This window comes from Sporobolomyces koalae (assembly GCF_050403365.1).
Source record: "Sporobolomyces koalae JCM15063 DNA, S_koalae_JCM15063T_v1_ctg28, whole genome shotgun sequence".
Taxonomy (NCBI): domain Eukaryota; kingdom Fungi; phylum Basidiomycota; class Microbotryomycetes; order Sporidiobolales; family Sporidiobolaceae; genus Sporobolomyces; species Sporobolomyces koalae.
This window is the reverse complement of record NW_027481743.1, coordinates 177,577-190,514: the sequence shown is the minus strand read 5'-3', so window position 1 is coordinate 190,514 and position 12,938 is coordinate 177,577. Positions and strand designations below refer to the sequence as shown.

General features: G+C 57.5%; 4 protein-coding genes across 4 annotated transcripts; 2 read left to right on the top strand and 2 right to left on the bottom strand.

Moving 5' to 3' along the window:
- Positions 1-4,491: 4,491 nt before the first annotated feature.
- RRP12 (mRNA-binding protein RRP12) lies at positions 4,492-8,850 on the bottom strand (the record flags this gene model as incomplete). Its single annotated transcript, XM_076679913.1, has 7 exons — positions 4,492-4,629; positions 4,691-5,094; positions 5,157-5,400; positions 5,462-5,844; positions 5,933-7,719; positions 7,780-8,036; positions 8,101-8,850. 7 exons carry the CDS (start codon positions 8,848-8,850, stop codon positions 4,492-4,494), a joined length of 3,963 nt encoding a protein of 1,320 aa, XP_076533036.1.
- A 131-nt stretch (positions 8,851-8,981) lies between these two features.
- JCM15063_004442 (uncharacterized protein) lies at positions 8,982-9,542 on the top strand (the record flags this gene model as incomplete). The annotated part of the gene is made up of 1 exon (XM_076679912.1): positions 8,982-9,542. The coding sequence occupies one exon, from the start codon at positions 8,982-8,984 to the stop codon at positions 9,540-9,542; it is 561 nt and encodes a 186-aa protein (XP_076533035.1).
- Positions 9,543-9,978: 436 nt separating this feature from the next.
- FMN1 (riboflavin kinase) lies at positions 9,979-10,777 on the bottom strand (the record flags this gene model as incomplete). Its single annotated transcript, XM_076679911.1, has 3 exons — positions 9,979-10,154; positions 10,242-10,344; positions 10,427-10,777. 3 exons carry the CDS (start codon positions 10,775-10,777, stop codon positions 9,979-9,981), a joined length of 630 nt encoding a protein of 209 aa, XP_076533034.1.
- A 111-nt stretch (positions 10,778-10,888) lies between these two features.
- JCM15063_004440 (uncharacterized protein) lies at positions 10,889-12,922 on the top strand (the record flags this gene model as incomplete). Its single annotated transcript, XM_076679910.1, has 4 exons — positions 10,889-11,202; positions 11,267-11,351; positions 11,415-12,332; positions 12,404-12,922. The coding sequence occupies 4 exons, from the start codon at positions 10,889-10,891 to the stop codon at positions 12,920-12,922; spliced, it is 1,836 nt and encodes a 611-aa protein (XP_076533033.1).
- Positions 12,923-12,938: the final 16 nt, after the last annotated feature.

Below are 12,938 nucleotides of genomic sequence, written 5' to 3'. Positions count from 1 at the left end.
CCCTAACCCTAACCCTAACCCTAACCCTAACCCTAACCCTAACCCTAACCCTAACCCTAACCCTAACCCTAACCCTCGAACCGCTACCACCACTCCGAGTCCCCCTCGTCGAGTCAAGAGCGGTTTTAAGCGAGCCAAAAGTCGAGTCGAGCGCAAACCCAGACCACGAAAGAAGCGCGAGTTGACACGCGCCCCGTACAGGACCGCCACGCTGGCCCAAGTTTGCTGAACTGTGTGCGAGAGTGTACCGAGGCGAGGTGCTCCGGCGCAGTCGAGGTCGAGAACGGCGACGTGGTTCAAACGACGAGACCGGCGACGTGGGCAGGCGCGAGCGGAACCAGAGGTTCGCTGAGCGGTGCGGAGCGACGAGAACAGAACAGAACGCCGAGGGTCCGACAACGGTGTCGAAAGACCAGAGCGAAGCAAACGTGACGCAAGCAACGTGTCGCGAGCGGTGGTGGGGAGGGACAAGGAGCAACGAGCGAAGACGGACCAGAGAACCGGCGAGAACGTCCAAGTCCAACCACTCCGCCGCTCCAACTCCTGAGCGCTTGCTGAACGAGCCGAAGGAGTCGTTGAAAGTACAAAGTCGAGGCTGACAAAGGTGTGCGCGAGAGTGTACCGAGCGAGCGCTGGTTCTACGGCGCAGTCGAGGTCGAGAACGGCGTGGTGGTCGAACAGCGAGAACGGCGTCGTGGTCAGGCGCGAGCAAGGCGTCGTAGTAGCGCAAGGTAGGCGTCGAGGTGGGCGAGAGCAACTGCTACCTCGAGTCGAGTGCAGAGCTGGGAGAGAGCGAGGTCAAGAGTGGGCGCGAGGGAGAAGCGTGCTGAGAGAGCAAGTCGACGAAGACCGGTAGCAGAGTCTGGCTCGACTGAACAAGCTACCGTAAGAAACGCGTCACCTGAAGGCCGGTTCGGGGTGGAGACGACTGGGACAAACCAACTCCGACTTGAACCTGCAGTACTTACTTCGCTCACTACCTCCTCGCTTACCCCTTCTGCCCCGGTCTCGGACTCGGTTCGGACTCGGACTCGGACTCGGCAACACCGACTCGGCGACACCCCGGCGAGACCTCCCGGACTAAGTGTCGCTCCTGCGTGTCCGCTGCCCGACGACCCGAACGCCTTTCAGAACCCGAGTGCTCAACGTCCAGTAGCTCTAGGCAACTGTACCTACTCCTGCAGGAACGGGGGAGGGTTCCCGCTTCCTGCTACACGTCCTCGACTTAACCTTTCTTGCGACTCTTCGCTGACGACTAGCCTAGGAAGGACAACCCTCGTTTCCTTCTGTCGCCCTGTCGCTCTGTCGTTCCGACTTGGCTCACCTTGCTCCTGGAGTGGCCGCAAACGGAAACGCAAACTCTTGCGCTCGCTTACACCGCTCCGTTCGACGCTTCGCTTCCTCAGCTCCCTTGTGGTACTCACAGCTTTTCACCAGAACTGCTCCTGTGCTCGCTCCAGGTGAAGCTTTCGCTTGCTTCGACGTTGTCTTTGTCTCGCAACCCTCCGACTTTTGACTTTTGAGACTCGACTCTCTCTCTCTCTCTCTCTTCGGTGCCCGACTCTCCACTCTCAGCTTGCACAGCGCGCGCAGCTTTCACCACCTTCTCCCGACTCAACGACCGCCTTCCCTCCCCGTGAAAACCCAACCAGCCGGTCACAAAGCTGCCAAGTGGCCTCTTTCGAGACAACTACCTCGACCGACGCTCTGCTGCCTCGGCTGTCTCTTCTTTCTCCTCGTGACAACTTGCCCATTGCACGGCGGTGCTGAAACCTTGGCTTGGCAGCGCGTCGCAACGACGCTGCAGGTGACAGTGTCCGACTGACCTTGCGTTCCAGTTTTGGCTTTCCACAGACTTTGCGTCTCTTCCCGGTCGCTTCCAACTCCTGCCCGGTGCAGAGCTGTTTGCTGTGTTCCCCTCGTGTGCCTGTGAGCACCGCAAGAACCACTGCTTCGCTACTCGAGCTCGCTTGAGAAACCCGAGACCAAGCTCCTCCGCGAGGCGTTTTTTCGCCTCTCCTTTGCTCGCAACCGCTCAGCTGGCCTAGAGCTACTGCGTCTCGGTCGAAACGACTGACACAGGTGACTCTGCTGACACAGTTCTTGGTTCCCCTTTCACCCCGCAAGTCTTCTCGCAAGTTCGCCCGCGCACATTCCAAGCCAGTTCTACTCACTACGTTGACGTCGAGCCGTAGCAGAAGCTGAAGCGCATCGCAGCGCCTTGGGAGTTCCGGCAAGCTTTGCAACCGTGCTCGACTCGGACCCTGTACTCCTAACGTCTGGCACAACTTGACTACCTTGAGTTTCGAGTTGCAGTCAGTAAGTCGACCTCTTTACCTCGCGTAGGGCTCGTGCGACGACAGCGCGCACACGCTGGAGACTCAGAGACAGCTAAAAAGCACGCTCCTGTCAGCCCAAGGTAATTTCGTCGAGAAGTGTTCTTTCGCTCTCTCTGTTTTGTTAAGACTCTACACCGTCTCTGCACCCGCTATATTGTTCGCCTTCGACACGGCGGACTCGAGTCTTTCTTCGCCCGTGAAGCTGCAAGCAAGGCTTGCCTTCTTTGTCTCTCTCTTTCCCTCCTGCCCTGCTTTGCCTTGCTCGCTTGAGCCCAGGCCACCGTTACCTTCTCCTCGTCTCTTTCCGTCACGCTGCTTGAACTAGTCAGCGGCTTCACTGCCTCAATCTCGCGTCTGCCAGGACGCTGAAGTACCAACGCGCGCGCTTTGGGGTGAGTTTGACTCCAAGCGCTCAAACTTGGGAACTCTGTCGAAGACCTCTTGCTCGTGTTCCGTACTCTTTCGACCTCACAGCCTACTTGCTGAGCAAGAACGGCGTACTCGGCTGGTAGTCTCGAAGCCAGCTCGAAGAGACCAGCTCGAGTCTCTTTGTGCCCTTTTGGGCGTTTACGCTTTTCGAGGAGTACTCAAGCTCAGCTACTTGGTAGCCCTAAACTTGGAACAGATCAGCCCCTAAGCTGTGCGTTTCGCACTAGGGTTTACCTGCTTTTTCCTCAATGAATTTTTCCCGATTTTTCCGCGACAAGAGCGCAGACGCAGGAAAAAGGTCAAAGCGCGCGATCACTTAGCTTCGACTTGTGAGACTTATGATAGTATTATTTTGTTTACATACATACGCGTACTTGGTTGGGTAGCTTGGCCGAAAGGCCGCAGTTGGAATCGATTTCTCTCTCCCCCTCTTTCCATGGACAGGCGCGGCTCGAGTCTCGACCATATGTATGTGCCGCGCTTCAAATCCACAGATAGAACCACGATAGAGCAGGAATTGCGGAGGATAAAGCTCGGCACTACGAGCTTCGAGAGTTCGGAGGGTCCCTCGCGTTCAGCCGCTTCCGATGATTTTTAAGGTTTGGCAGGGTCCGGCACAGCCTCCGGGGGAAAGTGGTACCGTAGTGCTTCCCATCTGTCTCCGCTCTGCCAGCTACCAGCACCCGTGTCGACATACCCGGGATCTCGTTCAAAGCCAACAGTCGAGATGGGGTATGAAAAGGACTCGGTTTCGTGGGACCTCGAACATGCGCAAGTCTCCGTGCAAGTCGACGTGCGTCACTCCCGACTCGGTCCGCTCAACATTCGATAATCACGCTTACTCTCAAACGCCCTCGCAGAAACGGGAACCTCGGATCCTCGGCTTCCTCGAGCGCCTCTCGGAGTGGACGCAGGAAATTTCCTTCACAGCTTACGCCTGGTACTTCCTCTACGTCGTCAGAAAGGCCTCGTGGTCCTACCCGGACTGTCGCACCGCGTTGGTATTGACGGAGGGTCAAATTGAAGAGGGCAAAAGGTTATTCGCGGATGGCTGGTATTATGTCAAGTTGACGCCTGCCTGCCGCTTCTGGATCCCTCGAACCGTCATTTGGGCTGTCGTGGCAACCGTCACATTTGGTTGGTACAAGAACAACTTCTACCTTAGGCTTGCCCAATTATTCTGTGTCACTATCGCCATGGGTGTGTCTGCCCTGAACATGACTTTCGAACCATAGTCGCAATAATCTGTCTTGCCCTTCGCTCTGTGACCTAACAATCTGTAACGAAGAAGCTAGAGCGTCCAAACTCGTGCTCCCGACTGAGCTTGACTTAGAACGCTCGAACCTCGGGACTCGAACGAAGCGCTGTTGCTTGTATTCTCAGCTCTTCAGACGCCTTTCTTTCCGCCGTAAACACCTTGCTGCTTCAACCCGCGTCGCCAGAGATACGTCAGAACGGACCAACAGAGATGATTCGAATCTGCCTCTGTGCTGCTTCGCCCGCACATGCTCGTCCCCGAATTTTGCTTCTCACTGTCCTGCATAGGCAAACCTCGCAACATGCTTGTCCTCACCAGGCCAAAAGTGCGATAAGAGTGCTCTGCGGAGAATACTCGGATACGAGTATGTTGCAAAGCGAGTCCTGCAGTAGCAAAAATGTACAAAACGGGAAAGAATACGGACAGAATGATGTGCGGGACGGTGACAGAGGCAGGGCAACTGCTCTACTTCTTGCTGCTCTTCTTGAGTCCGGTGATTCCAAGCTTCGGTCCTTTCTGGTTGGATTTCTTGCCTCCAACCGTAGAGAGCGGCACGAACGCATAAGGCTGCATGCCGTTCTTCTTGACATCTCCACCGGCACGCTGTAACAGCGAACGACATCAACCTCAGCTCCAGACTCCATAGAGAAAGCGAGGGACGCACCTTGGCCTTGAACTCGCCACCGACTTGAACAGTTTCCTTCTTGGTCTTGCGTTTCTTGTTGTTGCCCGCCACCTCGAGTTCTTTGAGACCTTCAGTCACCGGAACATCCTCTCCATCATCAGCCTCGTCGAAGCGTCCCCGCTTGCCTCCCTTGTTGAACTTGATGCGACCCTTCGCATCGCGAGTGTGACCGTCTTCCCCACGCATCGCTTCAAGGTAGGCACCCATGCCACTGTCGACGTCATCGGCGTCCATACGAGCAGCGGCACTCCGAGAAGAAACAGCCGCGCGACGGTCGCTCTCATCGTCCGACTCGTTGAACTCGAGTCGACCAGAAGCATCGGTTTTGAAATGCGATTCGAGCGCTTTGCGAGGCTGCTTCTTCGAAGGTGCGGGTCGAGCAGCTGAGGCAGTCACGAGCTCAGTGCAACTTCTCGATAGAAAAAGGAAGAGAAGGAAAACTCACCCGAAATGCGCGACATCATTCGGTCGTCCAACAGATCAAGCACCTCGTCTTCGTCCTCTTGGATGTAAGCGCCCTCCTGCTCCTTCTTGTTCTTCCTCGCCACCGACTTGCGGTTCTTGACTCCCGAGGGTGCAGTGAGCGCAGGGTCTTGAGGTGCGTCTTCATCGACCGACACGTCCGAATCGGATCCGTATAGAACCTCGTCGTACGCTGATCGCGCAGCCGCTTGCGGTTTCGGTGCAGCCTATTTTGTACAACACGAGATTAGCCGGCAAAAACCATTTCCCGAGTATGGATGCCCTCACCTCTTCGTCGTCATCCTCGTTCTCAACTTCCATTTGCGCGAGCTTCTTCTTCTTGCTTCGCGCTTGACGCTTTCGAATGCTCGACACGAGCTTCTTGTCGTCTTCAGGAACGTAGCGCTCGATCTCGTTGTAGCCATACTTGCGGATCATGCGTTCAAACAAGTGTCGAATGTTGACTTTGAAGTGGTTCGAGTGCTCATGAGACCAGTTGACCAAAGCGGGGACGAGAGCGGGCAGAGAAGGGGTGACAACAGATGCGTCGAGGGACACGATCGAAACCTTGATAAACCCAATCGCGGACTTGACAATCTCGCGATTCGGCGAAGTAAGGAAGACAACGAGAGTGTCGACCAACTCGGCGAGATACGCATTGCCGAGCTTGTCTGAGCAGAGACGCGAGAGAAATCACGAGCGACAGTGTCAGACCGACCAAGTTGTTTAAGATGACAATCTCATAGGAGTTCGACTCACTGTGGAATTCCCAGATCAAGCGTCCGAGGGCTCCGACGGTCGCAGCAATCATGTGCGGGCTCGTTGCGGCGAGTCCGGCGCTGACCATCGTGATGAACTCATCCTCGCTGGCGGGGACTTCTTCTTCCATCGTGTCTTCCATGCCCTTGATCAAGTGACGCTTGATCGTCGCTCCGGGGGTGGCGAGCTTGTTTGCCATCGAGACGATGAGTGTGTACGCGGCTTCTCGCGTGACGCCGTTCGACTCTTTCGTCGAAAGCACCGCTTCGGGAATAAGCGACGGGATGAAATGCAGTGAGTCGGCCGGGATCACCGGCACGAGGGCCGACAAAAGCGAAACACGATCGCGCTTGGCCCCGTTCGCGACTTTGCCTCCCGCCTCGACAATGCGCTCGACAACCTCGCCCTCGCGACCTTTGATCACATTGCCGCCACGTTCTTCGCACAACCTCGCGGCGATGCGGTAGGCCTTCTTCTGCACGCTCTGATCCTTTTCGTTGCCGAGCAACTGCTCCGACATGGCGAGGTCAAAGAACTCGCGTTCGACCGGGGCCGAATGCGGAATGATCGAGATGAGGATATCGAGCAGTGCGTGGGTCGGGGGGATCGTCGGATCTTCCTTCGGGTGAAGCGGCGCTTCGAGCGCCTGAAGCAAGAGAGTCGAGATCTTGGTGTAGGTCGAGCTCAGCTCGGACGCGGGCAGGATCGAAGTCCAGGCACCGATCGTCTCGAGAACGTAGCCTCCCTCGCCTCGGTTCATCTTGCCGTACACGTTGAACGCGACCGACAGGATCGTCTGAGCGAGCGATCGCAGGTGGTCGAGGGACGCGCGTCCTTGCTCGGGAGTCAAGCCGAACTGGTCCTGCAAGAGTTGGGCAGGCGAAGTCGATTTTGCAAGCGCGAGCGTCGTCGAGAGGAGCGTCTGCAACGACTTGAAGATCGAAGGTCGCAGGGTCGGTTGGGTATAGAGCACGTTGGCGACAAGCGAAACAAACTCGGTGTCGAAACTCTGCGCGAGGTCGACGGGGTACTCGCAGTATCCGGGCAGGAGGGCCCAAGTTTGCCCGACGAGCGTCTCCCACACTTTGGCCTCCATCGCGCGCGGGGGTTCGGCGTTTCTCGCTTCTTCAGCCTTGTTGAAGAACTGGGCCGACAGGGGCACAAACGACTCGCGGAAGTGGTTCAAGCGCGTGTTTGTGATTGCGGGCTTGAGGAGTGGCAAGAGCCACGCACGAGCATGCTTCGACTGCGCAGCGTCCTCGGGCGAGAGGTTGAGCGGAAGGTACGAGAGGATAACTTCCGGACCAAGCACTTTGATGACCGTGTCGAGTACGGCATCGGCTTCCTTCTTCCATTCGAAGCGCGAGTCTTCACGCGACTTGGCCAGCAGGACGAGCGCTTTCGTGAGAAGGGTCGAAGCTGCAGGAGGGTCGCGAGGATCGGCAGCGGATGCCGAGGACGAAGCCGAGAACGAGGGGACACGGAGGCGGAGGCGGAGGAAGAGCGCCTTGACGAGCGCGAGAACATGAGGTTGCGACAAGGCGGCGTATCGCGGCGAGGTCATGGCTTTCTCGACCTGTTCGATCACAGACACGATGGTGGTTCCGGCATCGTTCTTGTGCTCGACGGCGGCGACAATCTCGGCATCGGTGACGCAGTGCTTGATCATGAGCGCACACGCAGTCTCGACCGACTGTCGCAGCGCGGGGGTGTTGGCGGTCGTGAGAATCGGGAGGATTGTCGGGAACAAGATTGCGAGTTGTTCAAGCGCCAAGGTGGAATCGGTGCTGTCGCGATGAAAGAGAATCAGAGGCAGCGCTTCAAACGACGAAATTCTCGAGTCTCACCGTGCGAGCGCAACGAGTCCTTCTCCGACACCTTCGACCCATCCGGCGAGCAATTTTTCTCCCTGCTCGCTCTCGACGGCTTTCGGTCGGGCCTTGACAAGCGCTTCGAGGGTTTCCTTCACGTGATCGTCCGACATGGTGTCGGCGGCATGCGAAGCAGAGAACAGGTGGGACAGGACCGTGAGGGCCGAGAGGGTAAGGTGGGGCGAGGACAGGGTCAAAGTCGAAAGGAGAAGCGGCAACAGTTCGCGGGTCGACTAGAAGGAGCGCCGAGGTCAGAAAGCGTACTTTTGAATATCGCAAGGAACTCGTGTGACTCACAGACTGAGGCCACGCCGTGCCCATATTTTTGACAAAGGTCAGAAGCGCGATCGCGCGGCTCTCGTCCGAGCCAGTCTCGACCTCTTTCGCGCTCGACGCGTCCTTCTTGCCTCCGCGTTTCGCACCTCGGATCGCGTCGTCGAGTTTACCACAGATCCAGTGAGCACTCTCGTCGGCGTACGGGTGGGTCGTGCCCGGTGGCGGAGGGTTCTTGAGAATGTGTTGAACGGCTTCCTGCGCGCGGCGACGGACTTTTGGTCGCGAGTCGGCGCAGAGGGACAACACGGCGGCGTACGACGATCTTGCTCCGTGCAGGTCCTTCTCGAGGGTCGTCTGGGGCGCGGCGGCGAGGAAAGCCTGTGCGATCTGAACGAGGGATTTAACGGGCGGGGCCGACTCGGCAAAGGACGCGAACAACGGAGCGAGAGTCGCGAGGGTTGCGGCGAGTTTCGAGCGCAGGGTTGCGGGGTCGAGATGCGGCACGAGCACCGAGAGCAGGTACAGCGTCGCTTCGAGGAGTTGGCGCGGCTCGGATGCGGGTTGCGCCGCTTGCGGGTCCTGCACGAGTTGATCGAGCGTTGATACGAGGGCGACAAAGTACGCTGCAGGCTCGATCTGATCCGCCTGCGACGAGTCGGCTGCGAGCGTCGCTTCGATCGCCGACAGCACGACCGCAGGGCGCTTGATCGCCGGAGTTGCCGAGTTGATCTGCAGCCGGATCTTGCTCCAGCTCTCTGCAAGAGTCGCCATCTTGTCCGAGGGGCGAGGGCGACGGGAGTGGAGAGCGGCGAGGGGAATCTTTTTTTCGGATCTCTCATCTCTCAACTTTTGATCAAACTCTCACAACGAGCGTGCACCGCCTCGTTCTCACTTTTCTGCTCATGCGGAAGAGGATCGTGTTTCCGACTCTGGTCCCACCTCGAGTCGAAGCTCGCCCGCGGATCGTGTCCTCGAGCGAGGTCGGGACCGCGTTCGAACTTGCTGCGCTCGACTTGCTCGCCTCGCCCCCGCACGACATGGTCCTCATTCGAGTCGGAGGCGCAGGGGACAAAGGCGTCGACCTGCGCGGTCGCTGGCACCCATCCCGTCGCATCGGGCCTCTCGACGTAATCGTGCAGTGCAAAGCCGAACGGGCTCCCGTTCGTCCCGCCGTCCTGCGCGAGTTGGAAGGTGTCCTCCAGAACGAGCACTCGCGGCACTCGACACGATCCGGATCCCCACTCGGCATCCTTGTGAGCCTGAACGGCTTTTCTCGACAGACGCTCGAACGCAGTCTCGAATCGCAATGGCCACTCAGCCTCGTTCATCTCGACGTTGATCGAGCCCAACTGCGACTCGACTTGCCCTCTCGACGACCGCTTGTCGATCTCAACGACTCGAGCCCGCGCGTCGTCAGTTGGACTCGGAACCTCGCGTGGAAACGACTCGTCGATCCGACCTAATCTCCCAAAGCGCATACGACTGCAAAGCGGATTCTAGAGATCCTCGTCTCGCGCAAGACTCGTCTTGACACAACAAATTGTCGTGGCTATTCCGCCAAGACTTGCGAGTTCCGCGTGCTTGCGACAAACGCACGAAGGCAACATGTTTGACACGAGGGTTTATCGTGACGACTATGTGCCGTCATTCGTCTCTTCTATCCAAGTGGACGGCAGCAAGGTCAACGCCTCAGAATGGGAGACGGAATCGGCCTGAAATCCCTCAAACAGGCGGGCCGGATTATGGAATGATACCAGAACTGCATGTACAACAAGCGAGACGGATACTGCATCTTGTTCTCAATCCCCCGTCAAGAAAATCGCCCGGCTAGTCGACCTGCAGTCGGGGAAAACAGAAATCTAGATCTATCTTTTCATAGCCCAGAGTGAGCAAACTATTCTAGTGTGCCGAATCGTCCGGCTTGACTCTCGGTTTGCTCAAGTCCTCTGTGGGAGGGTCGAGGGTCGATTCGTGAAAGAAGAATTCGTCGTATTCAAACTTGCGGTAACTGGCACGAGTCGTGACCGATTCCAACGCGACCTTTTTGTCCGTCTCGATGTCTTTGATCAGCGCATCTGCAATAGACAGAGGTAACGCGTCATGCATGTCAGGATTCTTCAGTGGAGCGAGTCACAAAGATGTCAACCGGGAAAGAGTTTTACCCATCGAGGTGTAGTTGTATTCGGGTCGGATAAAGCCGAGCATGACGACCCTCAGCTCTTTGCCGTAAAAGTCGCTCGGGTATTCGTGCAAGATGTGCACCTCCTGTACGAGGAGAGCAAAAAACATCACAGGTGGTCAGGAGGTTCGAGCGTCTTTTGGAGAAAGACTGGAAAACCCGACGGACTGCAGTGCGCGTGTCGTTGTTGTAGAAAGGGTTCCATCCGATCGACATGACCATGGGATGCACTCGATCGTGCTCGTCGGTTGAGGATCGCGGCGAGGAGGCCGGTTCGAGCACGCGTGCGAATCCAAAGTAGACTCCGGTCTCGAGGGTGTCAAAGTATGGACTGATGGCACTGTCGGGCAAGTTGGCGGTGGGGCATCCGAGGTCTTTCGAGCCTCTGCCGAACCCGCGCGAGACCCAGCCTTCGAGTCGAACCGGGAACGGCGGCGATGCTGGGCCCGAGTCGGGTCCACAGATTGCAGGGCGCACGAGCGTCGGATCGTGCTGTATCGGAGGAGGTCGCGTAGTCATCGCGGTAATCAGCCGAGTGGGCAGTGCAGAGTGGGCAGAGAGAGAGAGTGAAGCCGACTGCCGGGACGCGCGGTTGATCGACGACGGTATCCTCGTGACTCGACCGCGCGAATGCGGTTCGGACTCGCGCCTCGATCGGGAGGTTCGAACTCGGACGATTCGGATTCAGACAGCTCTCGAGTGGCCGTCCCGCGTGCGAGAGGACCGTCGAGACTGCATGCGCCCGCGACGCCGACATTCGAACTGCCCAACCTCAAGAAGCTGTCACACCGCGCGCGCAGCGTTCTGCCTTTGTCCGACTCGGAAGATTCAGCCCCGGAAGACGCCTCGGATGAGAGCGATATAGACAGCGAGGAGGAACAGTGGCCCGTCGGACCTCGCGGAAGTATTGGCCTCTATGGCAAACTCGATCGCAAGGGCAAAGGGTACGAGTAACATGCTGCTCAGCGTGACTTATTGCGTGCGCTAACGAGCAAAATCTGTCATCAGGAAAGCTGCAGCAGCGGTCGTCGTGACCGCGTCTCGGGTCGATCAACTCGACCAGTGGGACGACCAGTCGCGGGCTCAATCCTGGGTAAGTCTCTTTATCTGCCTGCCAGGAAAATAGACAACAGTTTCGCTGAAAGAGAGCAACCAGGCGAATGCGAATCGAACGTTCCGCCTCTCGCTCTCCCGATCGGTTTCAGCAACACCTGCACCGACCCGATCCTCGACATCTGCGAGCGATGTCACCCAGATCGATTCGCTCCTGTCCCGGCTGACAATGCAACACACGCAAGAAACCCAACTGCTCGTGACCGAGTTTGAACGGCGCAACCAGTCACTGTGGGAACGCATCGAATCGAGCATCCAACTCGCCGAACAAGAACAACGCGAACTCGAGGAGAACCGCAAACGAATGCAGGAGCAACAACGCAAAGCCGAAGAGATGCGCCAGGCGGAACTCGCTCGACAGGACGAGGAACGCAAACGGCTCGAACGAGAGGAATGCGAAGCCGCGCGACTCCGCGAGGAGGAACGAGCACGACTCGAAGAGGAAAAACGACAGGCCGAAGCTCGTGCCGCCGAACTAGAAAAGAAGAACAGTGCGCTCGTAGGCAAAACGACCGGCGAAGGGTCTCCCCGAGGCGAGTTTGAGAAATGGTCGACCGAGATAAATCGCATCAAGGAACAAGTCTTGCCCGTCGTGTCGCAAAACCCGACTTTGCGCAAAGCGTGTTTCCAAGCGAAACGGTCCATCACGCCCAAGATTGGACAACTGACCTCGTCCCGCTCGGCCATCTCGCGCATCATCACCCAACTCGATGAACTACTGCGGTCGGTCGAAGCGAGCGGTTCGCGCGAAGCGTACGTGTGGACATTGAACCACTTGAGCAAGAGCGTGATCAAGCAGGCCGAGACGGAAGTGACGGCGAAACTCGGCACGGCGTTCCCCCTCGGTCGAGTCATCATTGGACTGCTGCTGCGTGGTCACACGGAACTCGGCAATGTGTTGATGGCTCGACTTGTGAAAAAGTGTTTCTGGATCACCGGGTACTGGCCTTCGAAACAACCCGTACGTGTCTTTTTCCCTCATCAAAGGACGTCGATCTCTTCTCTGACGTCCTTCGTGTCTCTCACTCCTAGGGTCAGTCGGAAGAATCGTATCAAAAGACGCTCGGACACGCAAACCCGAACGTCGGGGAATCGAACGTACAATACGCGGAACGCATGGCCGGACTCGTCGTGTTGTACGGTTCAATTTTGCAGTGTTCCCCCCTCGAACCTCCTCAAGCGCTCGCACCGTCGACATCGTCGTCACCGGGCACACCGTTGTCCCACGTTCCAACGTGGTTCCGACCGAGTGCCGGGTGGAGGTGGTTGGTGTTGATCCTGAGACCACCACTCGTCTCCCTCGAACCCGTTCCGCTGCTCGTGACGCAATTCTTGCAGATTGCGGGTCCAACTCTCGTCGAGACGTACGGTCGACAGTTCAACAAGTTCCTCGAAGTGTTGTTGCGAGAAGGGTTGAGGGACAAGAAGGCCGGGTTCAATGAAAAAAAGAGCAAGGCGAGCATCGTCAGACTCGAACTGTGGTTGGAAGAGTGGGAACAATCGGGACAAACTCGGGTTGAACCCGTGCCAGGCAAAGACTGTGACGAGTAGAGACACATTTCCCCCT